Source organism: Schistocerca americana, chromosome 2, assembly GCF_021461395.2.
Source record: "Schistocerca americana isolate TAMUIC-IGC-003095 chromosome 2, iqSchAmer2.1, whole genome shotgun sequence".
NCBI classification, from domain to species: Eukaryota; Metazoa; Arthropoda; class Insecta; order Orthoptera; family Acrididae; genus Schistocerca; species Schistocerca americana.
This window is the reverse complement of record NC_060120.1, coordinates 141,858,132-141,881,292: the sequence shown is the minus strand read 5'-3', so window position 1 is coordinate 141,881,292 and position 23,161 is coordinate 141,858,132. Positions and strand designations below refer to the sequence as shown.

The following is a 23,161-nucleotide window of genomic DNA, read 5'->3' as shown; positions in this document are numbered from 1 at the left end:
AACAGCCGACGAGCTTCGTAGTTTCTTACCATCTTGTCCTCCTCCGTCGCTAGAAGGTTCCCTATTCGTGTCTGATCCACTTACATGCTTCCCTTACCAAGTCACGTGCCCAGAACGACACCACACAATATTTGATCTTGCACTGGACAGTAATCACAGCGTTCTGGTGCCTCAGTGCAGTTCTAGGGACAGAAAACTGGCTGAAACCAATTGTTACAAGCAATGAAATACATAGCGAAGGTACCCTGGGTGCCAGTCCTGGGGGCGTTTTTATAGCGGTGAGCAGTACGGTAGTATCTTACGTGTTTAGCACAGATTCTAAATGGGAATTAATTTGGATGAAAACAAATGTTAAAGGTGTAGATGGATGCTTCATAGACTAATTGCCTCAGCAGCAGCAGCAGCAGCAGTGGCGGACCATTTCAGGGAGAACGTGGAGAAGGTTGCACTCAGTCTCTGTCATTTTAGGGGGATATTTCGTAATACCAGCTTCAGACTGAGAGACTCGTGTGATTACGGCCAGCAATAGAGACAGGGCACCGCGTGAACTTGTTCTACACGTCTTATCCTAAAATTAATCAGAGAATCGACTCGTGAGCATAATCTCTTAGTTCCACTAGTTACAAACAGTACCGAATTTTTCCACTCTCCGAATCAGTGAAGAGGCTGTTTAATATCACTAACAAAGGGTGTGAATAGAAATGTAGTTTCACTGGTAAACTCGTACAAATCCTCCATACAGCCCCACATCTCCCCATGTGATTTCTATATTTTTAGAGCCTGAAGAATGTCATTGTGTCCATCAATTTGTTTCAGACAAAAGGTGCAGGCCTGGGCACAATCATAATTCCATAGCAATGCAAAAAATTTTCCATGAAGGCACCAACTGTCTTGTCTCACAGCGGGATAAATGTAGTAACAGTTATGATGATTACTTTTGAAATAATAAACGGCTTAATTTCTTTTTTTCCTTACCGTATGTCTCGATTTCGTCTGTCTGCTGCTTATATTAAAAGCTCCAGCCAAAAAGCCTAATCAGAGCTCAAGATGCTACATTTTTTAAATGTTTTTAACCACACTCATCCTTTCATAAGCTAAAATAGAGAACAGGTACCAACTTAAAATGTGCTTTGGCTCTTTTGTGAAAATCCGTAATGCACTCAATTAAAATATGGCATCGTTCTATTTGCATGCCAGGGCATCAGGTATTAGCGAAGGGCAACGTCATACATGCTTCATATACTGTTTAAGAACTAGTTTCTCCTGGATCATCTTCTCAATAAGCAATATTTTCTGTAATACTTGTGGGACACTAAACAAACTGGAGCAGATAAGAAACTTCTTTGCTGTGATGGCACCTGATTTTCTCAGTTTCTTTTGGGATCATGTACAGTTCTGAACTAAGAACAATGTACTAACTAGGAAGGTGAGTCCTGAAGATATGGTTAAGGGAACCCCTTGCTTTGAACTCTCGATGTAGGCATATACCACACTGCCTGACAAAAAAAGTGAGGCACCCACATGACATGGTTGGATGTCTATGTAACTTTATAACACACGTACAATCAACAGGCATGTAAAGGATTAGCGTTGCAATTCTCTCTGATATGTAAAATGACCACTAGTGTGCAGTAATACTGTTCATGTTTAGTGTTGTTAACACGGCTGGTAGGGTACATAAATGGTGTGAACAGCATCAGGTTTTGAGTGAACACTGTGAAGGACACAGAGATGTCACATGCATGCATGCGGCAGCATTAGCATTTTGAGAGTGGTCTCAGTGTGTGTCTCCATTTGACCATTTGGTCAATTCGTGCAATATCCAGATCTGTGGATGTGACAATGACCTGGCGCTGATCTGAATGGGAATATGAGGGTAAGCATATATCATACCTCCCCTTCACATCTGTACCAGCCATCGGAGAACAACTAATGGATTCTCTGCAACATTCTGTGTCACTCTGTTGTGTTCTGTGTCACCCCCCACCATTGGTCTGAGACAAGCAGTTGCTGGAATACAGAATATTGCCCCATGTGTAGGCTGCCATTAACACCACAGCACAAATCATTGCACTTGGAGTGGTACTATGACCAGGAAGCATGGTCTGCTTATGAATTGCATTGAGATGTGTTCAGCCATGAATTATGGTTCTGCACTACCACAGACAACCATCATTGTGAGTATGGTGGCAGCCAGTCTTCCAATGTTTTGAAGAAGCACAGCAATGTTAATCCTGGCATCATGGTGTGGTGAGCCATCATGTATGGCTTCAGGTCACAGCTGGTAGTGATTAAGGAAAGTTTGACAGCACAACAGTGCCACAGACATCCTACATCTTCATGTGTTAGTTCTCGTGTGACAGTATTGTGCTGGCATTTTAAACAGGACAATGCTCATCCACATATGGCACCTTTCTTGGTGAACTGACTGTGTGACGCTGAGGTACTCCTGTGGCCAGCAAGATCCCAGATCTGCTGCTGACAGAATGTGTGTGGGACCATCTCAGATGTCAACTCCGTCCTAGTGCCAGTATGCAGGATATCAAAGACCAGTTACAACAGTTGTGGGACAGCTTGACACAGGAGAGAATATGCCCATCCTAAGTGAATCAGTGCACACAACCAGGGTATAGTGGGTGCACATAATACTGACAAGTGGATTCATACTGCCAAGTTCTTTGTAAGTTTGATTCAGTTTTGTAATCACTGAAATTTTACATCATATACCTTCTTAAACCATGAAGCTTCATTTCATTTGCTCATCCATTTCTGGGTGCTGCACTTTTCTGCTAGGCAGTGTATATTAAAATCTAGGTTCTTTTCTAAAATGTTACAAAGTAAGTACTTAAAAGTGAAATATTTAGTGCATTTCTTTTTAAAGTTTATCAAATCTAAAATAATTCTGAATCTGTTAGGAAGCCAAGTTGTAGATATGCTCCGGCTTTGAAGTAAAACTTTGCAATAAGCTATACTCATCTCTAAAAGGCAGTCTCTCACAGAAGACATTCATGACTGCTATTCACTACTGAAATGTAATCACATAGGTGAGTGAGGAACAATATGGTATGCATCTTCTTGTGTGTGGGGTGGATAACGTTTTATAAGCTTACTGCATCATGAGACATCACTAAATGATGTTATGTAACAGCTATGGCCAGCAAAATTTCGTTACACTGCACCACATCCAGCATTTTTAAACAGGATACCATAGTTAAGCTGAGAAATCACAAAGCTCAGTAAAACAAGAGCAGTTAATTTCAGTCCAATCTCCATGGACTGTGACTAACACATTTAAAAGTGTTTCGTACTTTCAGGGGCAATGCTTTCAGGTTCCAACGGTGTGGCAACCAGGCGAGCTTAACATCACAGTTTCTCTAAAAACATCTGTAATGACTTTTTCATCAATTGAACATTAAGTACTAACCTCCTTTTCACTTCTGTAGTCAGTCATCCTAAATCCGAGATAATTAAAAACAAAATGTATCTCAAATGAAAAATTAAAACCTACCTTCTCTGCAACTGATGTGCTGTTGTTGCAAGTCTGAAGAAAGAATAAATGATGGAGATGTTGTCCACAAGCAATGAACATTGGATAGAATTCTCACTATTAACAACATACTTTTAATAGCTATGGCAAAGGTAACCACACTTTCCACATCTACCAGATTTTCCAAAATTTGTCATTCAGAAAATACAAGGTCATCTTGCATTCATGGATTAAGTTATTGTTGCTGAGGTCAACATTTTTACATTGTGTAACAGCTTAATATAGAGGTCATCTTACATTTGAGTATGTTGCTTCGGTAACTGACAGCATACATGTATCTCATTTTGCAATAAATTTCAGAGATGTTGAAGGGGTACCCAAGCACTAGGATAAATATGCAGAGAGGAGTGGTCAGTGGGCAGCAAATTTTGTCTTGCTGCCAACCTAAGGAATGCATCCTGCATACCTTGCTGTTTACGAATATTTACCATGCATAAACTGCAGTTCACCTGAACCCAATTGTAGTCTGAATTGAACTGACTTTGCAAATGGACATATACTCAACAATAGAATATGTCTGTACAGGAGACAAATTAATTCTAACATAAATTTGTTCACACAAAACACCTGTAATGCGGTACACCAAATGGAACAAGAGCTTCAGCAATGGCACTAAAGCTGCTACTGCTCCACAGAACCACTTATTTTCAAGTTTGGCAACAAATTATGAAGTGGACCTTCAGCATGAAGTGGTCTGATTTTTACTGATTCAGCAGGAGGGAGACAAGAGGACGACTGTTGTATAGCAGTTTGCTTAGCTTGTCAGTACTGTATGAGGGTGGTTTTAAAGTTCTCAGAACGGAATAGAAAAAAGTATCACATCACTACAACTTTTTTTATTTTTCAATGTAGTCTCCTTGTAGATTAATGCACTTGGTCCAACAATGTTTCAGTGCCTTGATCCAATCTCGAAAATGAGTTTTCTCCTGGCCTGCAAAATAGTTGTCAACTCCAGCAATCAATTCTCGGTTTAAGTGAATCTTCATCCACCAAGAAAAAATTTCAGTTTTGGGAAGAGATGGAAGTCTAGCAGAGCCATATCAGGTGAATAAGATGGGTGTGGCAACAATTCATACCTTAGTTTGTATAATTTTGCCCTGTCGATGGCACATGTGTGCAGGTGCACATTCTCTTGATGGAAGACGACTTTCTTCCTTGCTAAACCTGGCCTTTTTTTGTGTATCTTCTGTTGCAATTTGTCCAGGTGGTTAGCATAGTATTCTCCAGTAATTGTTTGCCCACAGGGGGGATAATCTATAAACAGAATACCCTTTGCATCCCAGAACACTGATGCCGTGACCTTTCCCGCCAAAGGAATTGTTTTTGCTTTCTTTGGTGGCGGAGAATCAGCGTGTTTTGACTGTTGTTTTGTCTCTGGGGTATAGTAGTGCACCCAAGTTTCATCTGTGGTCACAAACTAGCACAAAAAATCTTGTTCATTTCTCCTAAAACATTGTTCGATATGTCCATTCTCATGAGTTTTTGATCAAGCGTCAACAGTTGTGACACCCATCTTTCAGATAATTTTTTCATTTCTAATTGTTCAGTTAAAATGTGATATACCCTTTCAGATGACATCTGGAAAGCATGAGCAATTTCACGCACTTTCAATCGGCGATACTCAATGACCATTTTGTACACTTTTGCAATGATTTCTGGAGTAGTGACACGTCTTGGCCAACCACTGCGCGGATCATCATTTAAGCTCTCCTGACCAAATTTAAATTAATTTGTAGTCCACTTGGCAACAGTTGAATATGAAGGAACACAGTCCCCCAGTGTGTTCTGGAAATCAGCATAAATGTCCTTTGTTTTCATACCTTTCTTTACAGAGTACTTAATCATTACTCAAATCTCAATTTTTTCCATCTTCGTAAGCCACTACGTGGGAACAACAGCAGAGCCACGTTACCGCCACAGTTCTCTTCCAAAAGCACTGACGTGGCATGTGTTTAAAGGCAACAGTCCAATGAATATAACGTGTTGAACAACTCGTTGTGCTAGCGCTGACCTCTCGTGGTGATTCTGAGACCTTTTTAAGCCACCCTCATAATAACAGAAAATTGTAGCAGCTGACAATGGGCGCAAAGCAGATATATGACAGTTGACAAATGTGGATCTACAATTTTGCAGGTTACAGTTGTTTTGCACAGACAATACAATGCTAATGTTAGGTTATGGTGATAAATGAAGCGCAGGCTACAAACATCTGTGCAGCACGAAGAAAACATGGTGTCACAGAAGTAAATGTTAGTAGATAGCATCAGATGAAGAATAAATTAAGATCACAAGTTCAACACACAACAGTTTCAGAGGACTGAAGGAGGGAAGATTTCTTGCATTGGAGGAACATGTTGTTCACCATTTGCAAGAGAAAAGTAATGATGGCTTCCCAATTACTCAAGAAATTATTCAAATGAAGGTGTTGGAGATGAAGAAAAATTTTCCAACTGCATAAGCTGTGGAATTCAAAGCAAATATGGGCTGGTATGTGGATGATGAAGGCAAGGTTTATGTTACAATGCAGATTTTGCGTGCCATTTGATTAACAACTTCTTGACTTTCAGCATCATATAATGAAGAAAAGAGCTTGACTATTTACTGGGCCATTTAAGCAAAGATTATGAAGATAAAATTAATGCCAGGCATTTCTTTTCATTTACTTATTTCTCATTTATTATCAAAATGTGGACAATCCACACAAGAGTACATGTTTAAATGAGGTGTAATACATTTTAGGTAGATCTTAAGGTGCTTTATATCAATAAAACAGTTTTTAATTTTGATTAGTCAGAGTATATTACCAGTGGAACAGCATACTCTCCAGGAAGTACACTACTGGCCATTAAAATTGCTACACCATGAATATGACATGCTACAGACGCGAAATTTAACCGACAAGAAGAAGATGCTGTGATATGCAAATGATTACCTTTTCAGAGCACTCACACAAGGTGGGCACCGGTGGCGACACCTACAACGTGCTGACATGAGGAAAGTTTCCAACCGATTTCTCATGTACAAACAGCAGTTGACCGGTGTTTCCTGGTGAAGCGTTGATGTGATGCCTCGTGTAAGGAGGATAAATGCATACCATCATGTTTCTGACTTTGATAAAGGTCAGATTGTAGCTTATCGCGATTGCGGTTTATCGTATCGCGACATTCCTGCTCACGTTGGTTGAGATCCAATGACTGTTAGCAGAATATGGAATCAGTGGGTTCAGAAGGGTAATATGGAATGCCATGATGGATCCCAATGGCCTCGTATCACTAGCAGTCGAGATGACAGGCATCTTATCCGCATGGCTGTAAAGGATCATGCAGCCACGTCTCGATCCTTGAGGCAACAGATGGGGATGTTTGCAAGACAACAACCATCTGCACGAACCGTTCGACGATGTTTGCAGCAGCATGGACTACCAGCTTGGAGACCATGGCTGCGGTTACCCTGGATGCTGAATCACAGACTGGAGCGCCTGCAATAGTGTACTCAACGACGAACCTGGGTGCACGAATGGCAAAACGTCATTTTTTTGGATGAATCCAGGTTCTGTTTACTGCATCATGATGGCTGCATCCATGTTTGGTGACATCGCGGTGAATGCACATTGGAAGCGTGTATTCGTCATCGCCATACGAGCTTATCACCCGGCGTGATGGTATGGGGTGCCATTGGTTACATGCCTCGGTCACCTCTTGTTCGCATTGACGGCACTTTGAACAGTGAATGTTACATTTCAGATGTGTTATGACCCGTGGCTCTACCCTTCATTCGATCCCTGTGAAACCCTACATTTCAGCAGGATAATGGACGACCGCATGTTGCAGGTCCTGTACGGGCATTTCTGGAAATGTTGGACTGCTGACCTGGCCAGCACATTCTCTAGATCTCTCACCAAATGAAAAGTCTGGTCAATGTTGGCCGAGCAATTGGCTCGTCACAGTACACCAGTCACTACTCTTGAACTGTGGTATTGTGTTGAAGCTGCATGTGCAGCTGTACCTGTACAAGCCATCCAAGCTCTGTTTGACTCATTGCCCAGGCAAATCAAGGCCGTTATTACAGCCAGAGGTGGTTGTTCTGGGTACTGATTTCTCAGGATATATGCACCCAAATTGTGTGAAAATGTAATCATATGTCAGTTCTAGTATAATATATTTGTCCAATGAATACCCGTTTATCATCTGCATTTCTTCTTGGTGTAGCAATTTTAATGGCCAGTAGTGTACCGGGTGATCAAAAAGTCACTATAAATTTGAAAACTTAATAAAACACGGAATATTGTAGATAGAGAGGTAATAATTGACACTCATGCTTGGAATGACATGAGGTATTATTAGGAAAAAAAATTTATATATATAAAAGTTCACAAAATGTCCGACAGATGGCGCTGGACAGCAAAACGTCAGTGACTGCGCATGACAATCTTGTATAAAAGGAGCTGTAATGAGAGAGTGAAAAGGTGCTTTGAGTGAAGCTGTTTTATCAGAATGGGGAATGTGCTAAATCAGCGTTACGATCCTATCGGAATAGGAAGGGGATTCGAACGGGTAAAGATCCATTGACAAATGCAGCTGTGGCGAAAATGATTTCGAAGTTCGAAGCCACGGGTTGTTTAGACGATAGACCCTGTAGTGGCCGACCGAGCACAAGGCGTAATACTGCTGAGACAGTTCAGGAAGAAATGAGAGACTGTAGCGGGTTCGTCTATGCACGGGGAAGTCGGCACTCGTGCAGTCGCACGTCGCATCGGCATTCCATACACTACTGTTTGGTTGGCACTTAGGTGTACCCTCCGATGCTATCCGTACAAAATCCATCGGCATCACAAACTGTTACCTGGCGATTTAGTGAAGCAGAGGGCATTTGCGGTGTGGGCGTTTCAGAAGATGGAAGAAGATGATGATTGGTTAAGCAACGTGTTGTGGACCGACAAAGCTCATTTCAAGCTCCAAGGGTCTGTCAACACCCACAACTGGATTATTTGGGCTACCGAAAATCCCAGAACTGTTGTGGAAACTCCACTGCACGACGAGAAAGTCACGGTATGGGTTGTATTTCCCACATCTACCGTTATTGGGCCTTTTTCTTTGAGAAAATGCGCGATTCTGGTTTTGCAACTGCTACCGTGACGGGTGAGAGGTAAGCCGATATGTTACAAAATCGCATCATCCCCAGCCTAGCTGATAAACACCTGCTGGAATGTAGGATGTTTATGCAGGATGGCACTCCACCCAATATTGCCAGATGCATGAAAGATCTCTTGCACTCATCGTTTGGTGATGATCGTGTGCTCAGCTGCCACTTTCGTCATGCTTGGCTTCCCAGGTCCCCAGACCTCAGTCCGTGTGATTATTGGCTTTGGGGTTACCTGAAGTCGCAAGTGTATCGAGATCGACTGAAATCTCTAGGGATGCCCAAAGACAACATCCGACGCCAATGCCTCTCCATAACTCCGGACATGCTTTACAGTGCTGTTCACAACATTATTCCTCGACTACAGCTGTTGTTGAGGAATGATGGTGGACATATTGAGCATTTCCTGTGAAGAACATCATCTTTGCTTTGTCTTATTTTGTTATGTTAATTATTGCTATTCTGATCAGATGAAGCGCCATCTGTCGGACATTTTTTGAACTTTTGTATTTTTTTGGTTCTAACAAAACCCCACGTCATTCCAAGCATGTGTGTCAATTTGTACCTCTCTATCTACATTATTCCATGATTTATTCAGTTTTCAAATTTATACTGACTTTTTGATCACCCGGTATATTAAGTGCTTTAATGGCATTGCAGAGAAAGAGCCGAACAGAGGTCTGGAAATGTCCTTGGTAGTAGTTCATTGGCTACAGTTCATCTCTTCAATGCAATCAAGTCATACCAAATGGAATTCAGATCTGGAAAGCACACTGGGGTCACAGTCCATGTGGTGGTTACCTTCACCTGATAAGAATTCATCCACTGTAGAAGTTGACTGGGGACAGGAATTATTCTGCATGAAGAAGACACCTGGGTCACCTGCACTTACATAACACTACACGTGGTTCCAGAATCTCCTTTCTGCACCACTCAGTGTTGACAGCATTCCTCCAGCCACCGATGAAAATGTGGAGCACTGTATGCCGATCCTACACGATATCTCACCACATCCCAACTTTACTACTGCCAAATTATTATCTTTTGACAACAAACTGTGACTGTACTGGCCATCACTTTACTTATATGCTAATCATTCTGCATACTGAAATGGGATTATTATGTGAAGAGCACAATCACATTCATTCATCTCACTGCTGCTGTCTCCACAATAAACAAGTCCATGTCTGCACTGCCATTGTAGCACACAAATTGTAAGATGTCTGGCACAAGGATAAATTGCTCAGAGAGTAAGTCACACAGTTTGCCAGAAAACTGAAATTTTTAATCCAGCAGTGATATCTGCAGGCAACTGTCTTGCATGTGTTGTTGGATTTTGTCGTGAAAATAAGGCCAGATTTCAGTCTTGTTGTGGACAGCTTACTCATGATTGATCTTGTACCATCCTATAATGAACATTTCCAGTGTCATAGAACAATATCTTTTGGCACATTCGTCTCTGTTAATGTTACGGTATGTGTCTGATTTATTTTAATGTATGTGAGGAGTCTATCCTGCAAAACACTGATCAAATTGCATCATTGTGTCATTTAATTATAAACTTCACCATAATAGTACACACTACTCTCAAAAAAGTACAATCTTGATTGTGACACTGTGGGTTCAATGCACTGTTTCACAACTGTCTTTTCCAATTAGTTAATACTCTTATATGATTGTGCAGTGTCTGTCTGAAAGAACAGACACCATGCAGAATCTGCAGATGTGAGACATTACTTGTCAATTGGAGGGGATCACTGCTGTCAGCTGCAGCGGAACATTACGTGGAATCAGCGCCAGTGAGCAAAAATGTGAACCGGAACGGGATTCGAACCCAAGATCTCCTACTTGCTAGGCAAGTGCATTAGCTACTGCGTTGTCCAGGACACTGTGTTATTGCAACCGTACAGGCTATCTCGGCATGCCTCATGCCACCCAGCATCACCTATCTGCAGTCCCATCCATTTTACTTGCTACTCTGAGATTCCCACATGAGGTCAGACATATTTGCGCTGGATGGTGCAGTAGGTAACGCATCTGCCTAGTAAGCGGGAGATCCCAAGTTGGAATCCCAGTCTGTCACACATTTTTGGTCATCGCCGTTGATTCTGCATAATGTTCTGCTGCAGCTGACAGCAGTGATCCCGTTCAATTTATGTAGGACATGTCCATAAGAATAGATACCACACATTCATATAATTGATACACTTAGCTGGGCAATGGATTCACCTTCTTCAGTGTGGATGCACAAATACGTCCGACCTCCTGAGGGAATCTCAGCATAGCGAACAGTGAGTAAAATGGACAGGGACTCTGGGCAGGTGGCACTCAGGAATGTGGATCTGCCATGAGGCATGCCAAGATAGTAAATGCAGTTTTGATAACACTGTATCTCAGAAGGCACAGTGGTTAACAACCTGCCTAGTAAGCAGGAGATACTGCATTTGTATCCGGGTCCAGTACACATTTTCGCTCATTGCCGCTGGTTCTGTGTAATACCCCACTGCAGCTGACAGCAAGCACTAAACATTGTACAGATGTCATACATATTGCATTTTGAAAAGAAACTCTGAAAGTTTTTTTTAATACAAACATTCGATATGCGAACCATGAGTGACCCGGCAGACGTCAACAAGGTAATCAAATTCTTGCCATACCCGTCCCAGCATGGCATCATCGACTGTGGCAGTCACTTCCCATAGTCTCTCCCGGAGCTTTGCTACATCATGTGGTAGAGGCAGTACATACACCAGATCTTTAATGTGTCCCCACAGAAAAAAAGTCACACATAGTGAGGTCTGGCAATTGGGGAGGCCATTTCATGAAACAGCTCGTTCGCACCTGATCTCGCAATGTTTGCGGCTAGCGCTGACTATTGGCAAATTACCAAACTATCCTGTGGTGGTATACATGGGAAAAAAACAACTTTCAGGGTTTCTCTTCAAAATGTCATATGTATGATATCTGCACAATGTTTGGTTCTTGTACAATAAATAATTGAAAGTGTTCTCGGACTTTATGTACACCCTGTACTCCTTTCCTCTGCAGGTAACACATTTCTAATTCATGCAAAAATGTTGATGATTATTTACAGTGATCACTCACCTTTTCCATTTCCATTTTCCTCTTTCTTTTATTGCTGTTTACCTTTGGACGCTGGTGTGTGTATCCAAATCATGTTTCAGAGAAAAGTAATCTTAAATGATAAGTGAATGATGTTGCTGTTCTTCACCATTCTTGAGATCTGATGACAATGAAAATGCACATGAAAGTAAAATAACAATAAGGGAATTAAGAAAGACCTCGAACTGTTCTAACATTTCAGCAAGAAAATTATATTTCTTGTAACTCAGCTACAACAAGCATAAAAATTCTGTTGGAATATTAATACAGTAATTCCAATAGTACTCAATGATAACAATTCATATATAATCATTCAAAAGCAATTATGTAAATCATTCTTATAATACTGCATTACTTATCTTTGATGATTATTGACTAGATTGATGGTACATTTTAATTGTAGACCACAAAAAAATAATTGTAAGTAAAAGAAATCATGAAACATAAAGCTCCAAAGTTACATCTTTTTACATAGTTACAAACAATTAAACTGAGTTAAAGATTGAAAGAGGATTTTTATCACTTGTAACAGAATATGACAATAATTTAAATGACAGCTTTCTTACTCCAGAAAAATTAATTTTTCTTACAAGTTGGCTGTTGTGTATATGAAGAAAAAAACATTACAGTAAGTATATCAATTATTGTAACATCAAAACAGTTTCAAACCCCTCTGTGACTGTAATTAACTTGAACTGTATTTATAGCAACAGAAAAATCAGAAACAAGTTCATCTACAATTACATTAACACAGTTACTATTATATTCTGGCACATCCATGACACAAGACATCCGTATCACACACAATTAATGTTTTACCTGAAACCTTCTTCACTCAGTTAGCCAAGAATGAAGAAATGCATAGCAGCATTTCTAACCTTAATTTCTTCAAGATCATAGGATTTTGTAAAAAGAATTAAGGACACTGTTATAAATCATAGACATAACACTTCTGAAGTACAATGTGCAACAGAATTTATGCATTATGTATAAATGCATCAACAATATTTTTCAAAATTACATGTCTCAAAATTCCAAGCTGAATATTATAGGGGCTATTTCTTTTATTTAAAAAGTCCACAAAACCTTTATAAATCTGACTAATAAAATAAATAATGGGACCAACAGCAACATGTTAAGTACAGTATAGATCACCTTCTTGCTCTTTTAATGAGAAGGCTCTTTGGGTTTCCCAATTTTTAACTGCGTGTCTTCTATCATTGTCAAATTATTTTTCAATTTTTTCACATAATATTCGTTAGTGTAGAGTGTGAAAAACCCTTACATATTTCAAAGCTCTAATGTTATACAGTCTTCAGTTATTAGTGCTTCATTGTAACAATCCACAACCACTGATCATCTTACTCTCTACACAAACAAAGTATTTACAATTCAAAAATTATTCAACATGAAATTATTTGAAAGGTATTAAAATATTCAAACATACAACAAAAAGGAGACATAAGTGCAAGATCCCTGATCTAAGGACAATTTATGCTGCTACACACACAATTTCATGCACTGCAACTCTATATATGTTTCACAATTCAAATAAGAAACTATTTCCTGAAATAGATACATGATATATCAGATGTTTATATTTGTCGGAAACTGATTTGGGAACTGGTAGCTGCCTATTTTATAAATCACACATTCTTACTGACAGATGTGTTCCTTTAACATATTGATACTCAAGAGTCAATAATGTATAATCATGTTGTTTTAAGTATCAACTTCCCAATAATATTTTAAACAGCATGTATTAAAAATAATTGCTATCATTACATCCATAGTGTAGATTTATAAGGTAAATTTTATAATGTCAGAAGCTTTACTGTGGGAAAGAATTTGAACTTCATCAACGTCGAGTACCAGCAAATTAATTTATTCTTTACACATTTCAAATAAAATTTATTAAGATCAGTTATAAAACATACAAATGACCAATGGAAACAACGCTATTGGAATGGGTGTTTTACTTATGAGAATTTGGGAGTATAATGTGAGGATTTGAAATTTACTGAAAAATTACGGGATTACCTTCCAGTAAAGATTTATAACAACATTTAGTCCAGCAATATTATGTATTCACTGTTGCATACATCAGTATCAGTTACTGTGCAATGGCAGTGTAAATCAAATGGCTCACTGATTTTAAAATAAGTGGTGGAATGAACCTTGGTTTTACCTTCTTCACAAAAGTTATGAAGCTGTTACACTTTTTCGATATAGCTTCTCAAGGAGTGTTCTTGTATGAAGTAATTCCTGAATGCAATTATGTAGCAATCAGTAGTATAAGTCAGGGAAGGTAACAGCCACGGATATATCAGCTGGACAGATGGAATAAACCTCACATTATGGTTTCATTTTTAGTCTTCCATTTTAAATATATGGGCTGCACTCTATACGATAAACTCTAATGCTGATAGAGTCATCTTAAGTGGTCCCGGAATTTCCATCAAAATCATAAAATGCAACGTGAAAGTAATTTGTTATTACATGAAAGTACCCTAAAATTTAATCACAGATGTCACAGTGCTTCATGAAATAGAAATAGTAGATTGAAACAGACTCACAGGAAGCTTACTGACAGTGGTCTTCCTGACAGATTAATATCATGTAGCGGACTGGTCTTTCAATGTAGAACTTTGGCAACAATGCTCTACTAACTAGGTAGCCCTCTCATACATACTAAACAGACTGACAGTGAAACAGTTTTATCAAAGCTTGATGTACTGTCAAGCAGAGAAAACCTGTGATATTGTAAAAGAGATTTAATCTCTCGGGAAGAGCAAAATGGAATCACTTCACAGAAATCGTCCCACAAACAGTTCCTTTCTGTGAGTTGACTAATGAAAAAGAATCACAAAAATCCTGAATTTGGCCATTCTTCACTTCTCATTTACTAAAATTGCAATAAAGTAACACCTTAATCTTGTGATGTGCCCAAATTCTTAAACTATATTAATTAAGGGAAGTGCACTGCCCAACTTCTTAAACTATATTAATGGAGAGAAGTGGACTAAGTTTTCAGGCATGTCTGTCATACAACATGTACGAGAAGACCATATACACACTCTTACTAACATGTGTGTTCCTTTAACATGTTGATACTCAAGAGTCAATAATGTACAATCATAAAATGTGACATGAATTTCATTATTATGATAGTTTAAGAACTCAAGTTTATACATTTCTAAAATGTTTCAACTTAACAATGCTAATACACTAAAGTTTAGGGCATCTAACAAATACAAAAAAGGTGAAACAGAAACTGCTCGTTTCCCACAAATATGTTAGCAATAGCTCTTGCGAAGTGCAGCAGTACTGCTCTTGTAATCTTGCTGAATGAGTCATACTATTTCCATTTCTGTCACTCTTAAGTAATGATAATTCCCATGTCATTGAACTCTGTACTCAACTGGAAAAATGTTAATAGCTTTTGAGTCTGGTGTTATGATCCATAAAATTACTCTGTCTGTTGACTGCATCATATTTCAAAATGTTTCAACCATCATCATCAGAATATGCAATATTACGTGCCCTGATGAAAGGTCACTTTAATAATGACTGACACATTGGTTCACATCTACAATATTATATGGCTGCCAGCCAGAATAATTTAATGGACCATGAAGAAACTTTTTTGGTAATGACTTGTCACATTTGATTCATCATTCAGTGTGATCTCTATGGTCCCGTTTTCTCTGCTTATTTGTTTACACCTTTATAGACATACATGTAACATTAATATTGTAGGAACACAGTAAATCAAAGAAGCTAACTTTTCACCAGACAACAACAGCATAAAATATATCAACAACGAACAGAATGCAGCTTATTCTGGACTGAATCCATATAGCACAGCAACTCGATAGAAAAATTCAGCAACAGCTTGTTTCAGTGTAGTGTCTGTAGCATGTGCTGTGAGCTGGCGTACACCATGGAACAGCACAGGTAACAATGTGCGAAAATGGTTATCATCTAACTGCGCCAAGAGATCAAACACAGAGCCCAGCATTTCTGCCCAGACTTTTCGGTGAGCTTCACTATCCTGTTACATAACAAAAAAATTACAGAAAGATGTAAAACAGTAAAAATAAACTAAGTGTAATGATATATCTAGGACACCAAATGCAAGCAAAGAGGTCAAAACTACTTAAACACACACACACACACACACACACACACACACACACACACAAACACAGAATCCAGTCACCCTTACATGACCACCTGTCAAAAGTCTGAATAACCATCTTATGCTGTACAGACCACTGTGGAACTACTAGGAAGTGAGTCATGAAGTTTTGGAAGGTACCTACAGGGATGCGGAGTCATGGCAACTCAACTGTCATGGCCAGCTGCACTAAAGTTTCTTGGTTGAGGATCTACGACATGAGCAGCCCTATTGAGGTGGTCCCACAGAATCTTGACTAGTCTAGATCCGGGCAGTTTCATGCCCAGTTGAGTACAGTAATGATCCTGGTGCTCTTCCAGTCAATTAGGTACATTGTGAGCTATGTGACACATTGCATTGTCCTGCTGGCAGATGCCAATGCACCGAGGAAAAACAAACTACATGATTTACAGGATGAATGAAGAAATACAAATATAAATAAATGAATTTTTTGATATGTGTTACTCTGTACATCATTTACATAGTAGAATGAGTGCATACTGAACTGAAGCAGTTCTGCAATTCAGTTTTATGTAAATGACATCAGGAGAACCAGATTTCAATCCAAAAGTAAATAAAGGTTTGGATCCTATGTAATAGTTGAAACCTTCTCCTGCACAGTTCCTTTTATGGTTGCGGTACACTCTGTTATCACAGACTCTTTCTATTTTATCTGTGTTTCATGTATCTAGCTGGGGTTTTACAAACACAGAGCAGTGAATTATGGTGAGTTTGAGAATATTTTTACCCAGAAACTGAATGTGCACTGTTAAACCCATAATCTACATCTACATCCATACTCCGCAAGCCACCTGATGCTGTGTGGCGGAATGGACGTGGTATTACAAGTAAGCAACTATTTACTTACACATATGGCCTGTGGCAAACTGCATACTCCACTATCCAGTTGCCGCTCTTGTTGCATGCCACAACAAAAATGACTTCAACAGCTTGTTCACTACAGGGGCCGTTTTGATACTCTCTTCCAGTAAAAGTTTGCCTGAACTACACTTATGGGAATTGTCTTTTCAACACATTCTGCACTCTCACAGTCCCTGTAGCCTAAACCTCTGATAACCTGTTCCTGCTGCCTCACCTTGCCTTTTCCATACTCTCTACTGTACACAACTCTCCTTTTCTGTCCAGACTGTGCACTGCTTTCTCCACTGACTGTCCCTCCCCTCTTCCTCCCTGTCCATGCAGGCATTCAACCTTCAACCCCCCTCCCCCCTCTCTCTCTTTCTGCCCCCCTCCCTCTCCTCATTCCCCTTTTCAAACCCTCTTCCTTCTCTCTCCCATGCCTTTCTCCCCCTTCATCTTCCCCTTTGTCTTCATCCCCTCCCCCTCAATTACCTCCCTTCCTCTTCCTACACCTCTTTTTTGTACCCTCTATACTCTTTGACTTCTTGTGCAGCTGCGAAGTCATCTATCCAAAGATCTGCCACTTTCCTGCTACTCCCTCCTTGTGACCTTCTCTATTCCCTCCCCACTTCCATCAGCACAGGCAACTGCTTTCAGTAACTGAGTATCAATCATTAATCATTCTGTGTTCTTCACGGAGGGGGGGGGGGGGGGGTGTATTTGGGTACCTGGATGAGTGGTTGCCTTTCCCTTATTTTTATGTATTGCTCCATCCAGGAATTTCCATTATTGTTTAATATAGGATATTGAACACATACAGAGAAGGGCAGAATGAATGGTTACAGGTTGGTTTGAAATGCAGGGGAGTGTCACAGAGATGTTGAAAGAACAACTGGTAGACACTTGAAGATAGACACAGACTACACCGAGAAAGCGTACTTACAAAGTTTCAAGAACTGTCTGTAAATGATAACTCTAGGGATATACCACAACTCTCTATATACCAAAGTATTCAATAAATTCCAGAGAACCATCCAAGCTACAATATTACTTTTCTTTGTTATTTCATGATTAGTTTTGAGTCGAATTCCATCCACTAAGCTATGCAACAGCACCAATTATGAGAGCCACATGTCTATACATTCCAGTTAAACATCTTGTAAGATAGTGCAGGGCTGAACTTCATATCACACCCTTAGAGATCATGAGAACAAGATCATATTAATTACAGCATGCACAGAGGCACTTAACAGTGGTTTCCAGTTTATGGATGTAGATGTAGATATTAATATTACAATTTCTAACAAAGCACTAAATGCAGAGACATTAAATCTAATGTGCCAGACCCTGTATACACCACAAACAAATACAAGGAAGGATCAGAAAGTAATGCGCAATAATTTTTTTCTGCTGGTATTGCAGATGTAATGTTGAAATTTCATGACAATATAGTTTGAAGTTTGCACTGCAGAGGTTTTTTTTCTACATGTGCAGCTCTAGTGAAAGAACCCTGAACTATGAAACAAAATTGGCTCACATGATACTGTCATCAAATTGTGAAGAGCAGTGTAGTGTAGTTCGATATTTGTGGGCCAAAGTGCATGAAAAGGAAATCCACAGGAACATTCAAGGGTATATGGGGATGCATGTATGGACTGTAGCAATGTCTCCAGGTGGTGTGCATTCATCCAAGAGGGCCATGTCAACTTTAGTGATACGCCATGCTCGGGGCAGCTGGTAACAGCTGCAAGCCCACAGAATGTTGGAGCCGTTGAGGCAGCAACTTTGAATAACAGGCATGTGCAACTGCACACTTATTGTACATGAGACACTAAAGTTTTGTAAAGTTAGTACTCGCTGGGTGCCTAAGAGCCTGACAGACAACCACAAGGGACAGCGAATGATGACAAGCTTGAATCGCTTAACGCATTACAACACAAAGGGCATAACTTTCTGAATGAAATCATCACTGGTCATCAGTCATGGGGGTACCACTACATGGCCAAAACCAAACACACCTCATTGGAGTGGAAACATGCTGGTTCCCCAGTATGAAAAAAATTCAAAGTAATTCAGTCTGCTAGGACAGTGCTGTAACCGTGTTCTGAGATATGCATGGTGCATTACTGGTGGACATGGGATCACTGGGAATGCTGCAGCCCATATTGAAACTTCAGTTAAGTTGTGTAGTGCGCTTCAAGACAAATGCCGCAACATTAATGTTGAAGATGTCAAACTTCGTCATGACAATGCTCTCCTCCGTGTTGCTGCTCCTGTTCATGAGAAAATTGCCAAATTTGGGCAGGAGTTTTTCCAGCATCTACCATACAGTTCGGACCTTGCACCATCAGACTTTCATCTGTTTGGCCCCATGAAGAAATTCCTGGCCGGCCAATGCTTTGTGACAGGTGTGAAAGAAAATCAGCAGTCCAAGATGGCTATACTCCAACCAAACAGACTTCTATGAACAGACCATTTTGAAACTGGTACCATGACAGGAGAAATGTGATGATAATGGTGGTGACTATGTAGAAAAGTAGATAAATGATGTAAGTTCATTTGTGACTTTATTGTTTTGTTACCTATTACACTTTTTGGTAATAAAATTATTGTGCATTACCTTCTGATCTTTTCTAATATAATTTTAAGAACAACATCTAAGGAAATTAAAAAAAAAAAAATTAAGAGACTGACACTCATAACTCTTTCAGCTATGATTGTATTTCTTGTAGAATGTATAGCATTGCCCTTCAACTATAACTGTACTCAGTCAAAAATTAGGTACATTTCCTAATAGGCTTAAGTATCTATTAGCAACACCAGTCTCAAAAATTGAAAATAAAGATATCATCTGTAATTGCAGGTTTGTTTCACTCTTTCAGTCTACACATTATTTCCCAGAATGTGACCTACAAATCATTAACTGCCTGTTTGGGTTTTGTAAAGAGTTCTAACTACATAAACCCATGTCTAATCTCACAAATTGCATTCTGCTATAGCTTAATAACAAAAATGATCCTGTTCATATATTCTGTAGGTTTGCCAAGGACTTGGATTGTATCAAAAAATATTCTTTGGAAACTAAAATGTTGTGGTGTGAATGGGAACTGTATTGCCTAGATGGAGTTTCATCTCAATAACAGAAAACAGATCACATTGAAAAACAGCACTACTGAAGTAAAACATACTGTTTATAGAGGAACATAAAATATGAAGTCCCACGTGTTTCAGTTCTATGTCTACTTTATTTCTACATAAATTTTATTCAAATGCTTGATTCACCTTTGAGCATTTTTACATGCAATCAGTGTCATAATTTATTTAAGTATTAGGTAAAAAACAATAGTATAAGCGAATTACATAAGAGACATACTGTGCGAATTGTGGTTATATGATAGACTCTGTTGCTTACCACATGATTATCTCTGATGAAAAAAAATCTTATCCCACACATCAAGCTACTGGGATTCTGTCATCAAAGAAGTAGTTGAAATCCGAATGTGCATAAAACAACATTAATTGGAACAGTGGCTGTGAGGTGCATAACAAAAGGTGACTGATGCTTAAAGGCTAAGAGAAATAAGCCTGCTTATGTACCATCTAATAGAATCAGCATCACTATTAATATTCTTCCATAACAGACTTCAACATAATCTCTGGCATCATAGGAAAGTTCTGTGAATTTGTGATGTCTCCAAGAAATAATTCACAGAACTCCACACAAAAGTACCACATAGCCTATCAGTACTACAGTTAGCTCCTGTTGATGACAGAAAAGTAAGCTGTTCAAACCTTGAGTATGCAAAACAAATCTGATGCAGCAAGAAAACCAAGAATCATTTACATGCCCAATGTCCATACTTTCATGACAGGCAATGGAAAAAGCTTCAAAACAAGATTTTGTTTCTTTTTAAAATGCTCAAACTGTCGGCCAAATCAGCAATTCCTTCTGCAGCTTTATTTTGAGACAAAGAGATTGTTTGAAGACCTTTCATATTTTCTAGGAGAATAATATCTGCAGTTTAAATTAGATATTCCTTAATGAAATCACCCACCTATAGTAAAAGATTTTTAATTTTAGTAAACATGAATGTTTTTGGAACATTTGGGATTAAACAAGGCAGAAGGTATAAATAACATATACATGATGCTCTCTAAATGGTCAAACAAACCTGTGGCCTTTTGTGCTGTCCTTGTTTCTATATGTTCAACACCTTCTGTATTTGGTAAGGATCTAAAGCAGTTGAGGGATATTCTAGGATGAGTAGTACCTGTGTTTTGTAATTAATCCCTTCTGTAGACCTATTGAACTAGTATATTACCAATGAAATGAAGTATGTCATTTGCTTCACCTATGACTGAACCTATATAATCATTCCATTTCATAGCACTCCAAACAGTTACACCCAGATATTTGTATTAGTTAACAGATTCCAGTTGTGACACACTGACATTTTTATCATAAGTACGGCACTTTTTTTGTTTCTTTTCTTGTTTTGTTTTATGAAGTGCACAACTGAAAATTTCTGAACATTTTAAGAAATACCTTGAATGGTTCATGGATGTTGCATCCGATGGTGGTCTGTAAACTGCACAATATTTTCACAAGGCAGCTGCACATCATTGCCAGGTGCTATTAACGCACTGCTGTTGTGGCTTTTTCACTAATGCACTGGCTTGCTAGAAAAGTGCAGGTGCAAAGGGGCAGGGATATAACATAATCAAAGAAGAAGTCAACATCCAGAGCCCCCTGCAGGAGAAACAGGCTGCAGTCTACTTGAGCACAGTGTGGGAAAGTGCGACTGCAAGCTGTGGACCCAGCATGCATACATGAGCAAGTTCGTTAATGGTCCTGACCCGTGATTCCTCATTTGTGTTAAATCCTTGCATTCACTCATCTGCAGCCAATGATATATAAGTGCTGCCAATACTTGTTTCCATACTTTGCTGAGTTGAAATCCAGAGACCCTGTTAGCTGTAAGTATTTCAGTTGCTTCATTAATGATACGGTCACAGTATGTGGGGGAAGGTGAGAGTATTTGGGCGCTCTGCAGTTCTTGCCGCATCCCATCATGACATTGTTCAGCAACAGCAGATTTTTCTGGCTAACCCAATCTGGTATGATGTCCATGTTCATAGCATCTGTTTTTAACAGTTCAACACATCTAGCCAATGTAATATTTCCCATACAGGAATGGGATTTTGTATATTCCTGGTTTTCGTAGACCTAGGTCATCTTTAACAGAACTCAACACCATTTGCATTTGCTAACCACCACCAATATAAGGCACAAAAACCATCCTCATGGAGTTCTCAATTTTTCCTGGTAGCTCTTTAGTGCATGATGATCTAAATGCATTGCGAATCTTCTTATCAGAGTACCCATTCTGGAAAAATCACTGAGCAGAGATGGCTAAGCTCTGCTGATGAACTCTCTGGATCTGAGATAGCTCTAGCGCTATAAATGAGAGTCTGCAATATACCACTGCACTAGGATGGGTGATGACAGCTCATTGATAAAGGTTGGTGTGTGTAGTTTTACAAAGCACACTGTGACCCATTATCTGCCTTCTTTCCACAAATCATGACAGTCAGAGAAAGCAGGTCTCCATTTTCCTCCACTTCCATGGTAAAACACATGATCAGATGGATGAAGTTTAGATGATCCAAATATGGAGTAACTATTGATGGCCCATGTGGCCATACCACAAAAATATCATCTACACATCTCCAAAAACAAATTTAGATTTCAAAACTGCTGACTGAAGTGCTCTGTCGCTGAAGTCTCTCAAAAAATATTAGGTACGATGAGAGACAGAGGGCTACACAAAGCAACACTGTAAGTTTGTTCAAAACAGGATCATTAAGTAAAATGTAAGTTGAGGTAAGCACATGCTTGAAAAGATGTAAGAAATCCTATTTCAGCTTAGTTTCTATGTGTTATAGTGAATCCACCAAAGGCACTCATGTGAGCAGAAAGATGCCACTTAGTTTGAGGTGCAAGTTCTTCTATTGTTGTATAAAATCTTGTAAATATAGTGTTTACATTTCCCTACCAAAGAGCTCAAAAGAGAAGCCACACATTTTGCTAGGAAGTATATTGGGCCTCCTACATGTTTCACAATGAGGCAAACTGGAGCTCCTTCTTATGTATCACTGGCAGGCCATTAAGTTATGGTGGAACTGCTGCTCAAGCTCTTTTTCAGATGGTCAGGAAACTGACTAGATTTGAGGAGAGCAGATGTCTTTCATTGTACTGCATCCATTGGATCCTTCTAGAGACAACAACATACTGAGTCCACCAGCAAATC

At 39.3% G+C, this 23,161-nt stretch overlaps 1 protein-coding gene across 1 annotated transcript in view; it reads right to left on the bottom strand.

The window, feature by feature from the left end:
- Window positions 1–15,324: 15,324 nt before the first annotated feature.
- The window catches only part of LOC124595869 (brefeldin A-inhibited guanine nucleotide-exchange protein 3), a 306,469-nt gene continuing 298,632 nt past the window's right edge, over window positions 15,325–23,161 (bottom strand). Inside the window, exon 30 of the mRNA XM_047134775.1 lies at window positions 15,325–15,863. Coding sequence (XP_046990731.1) covers window positions 15,648–15,863 — 216 coding nt within the window. The 3' untranslated portion in view covers window positions 15,325–15,647. The remainder of the gene's footprint in view (window positions 15,864–23,161) is intronic.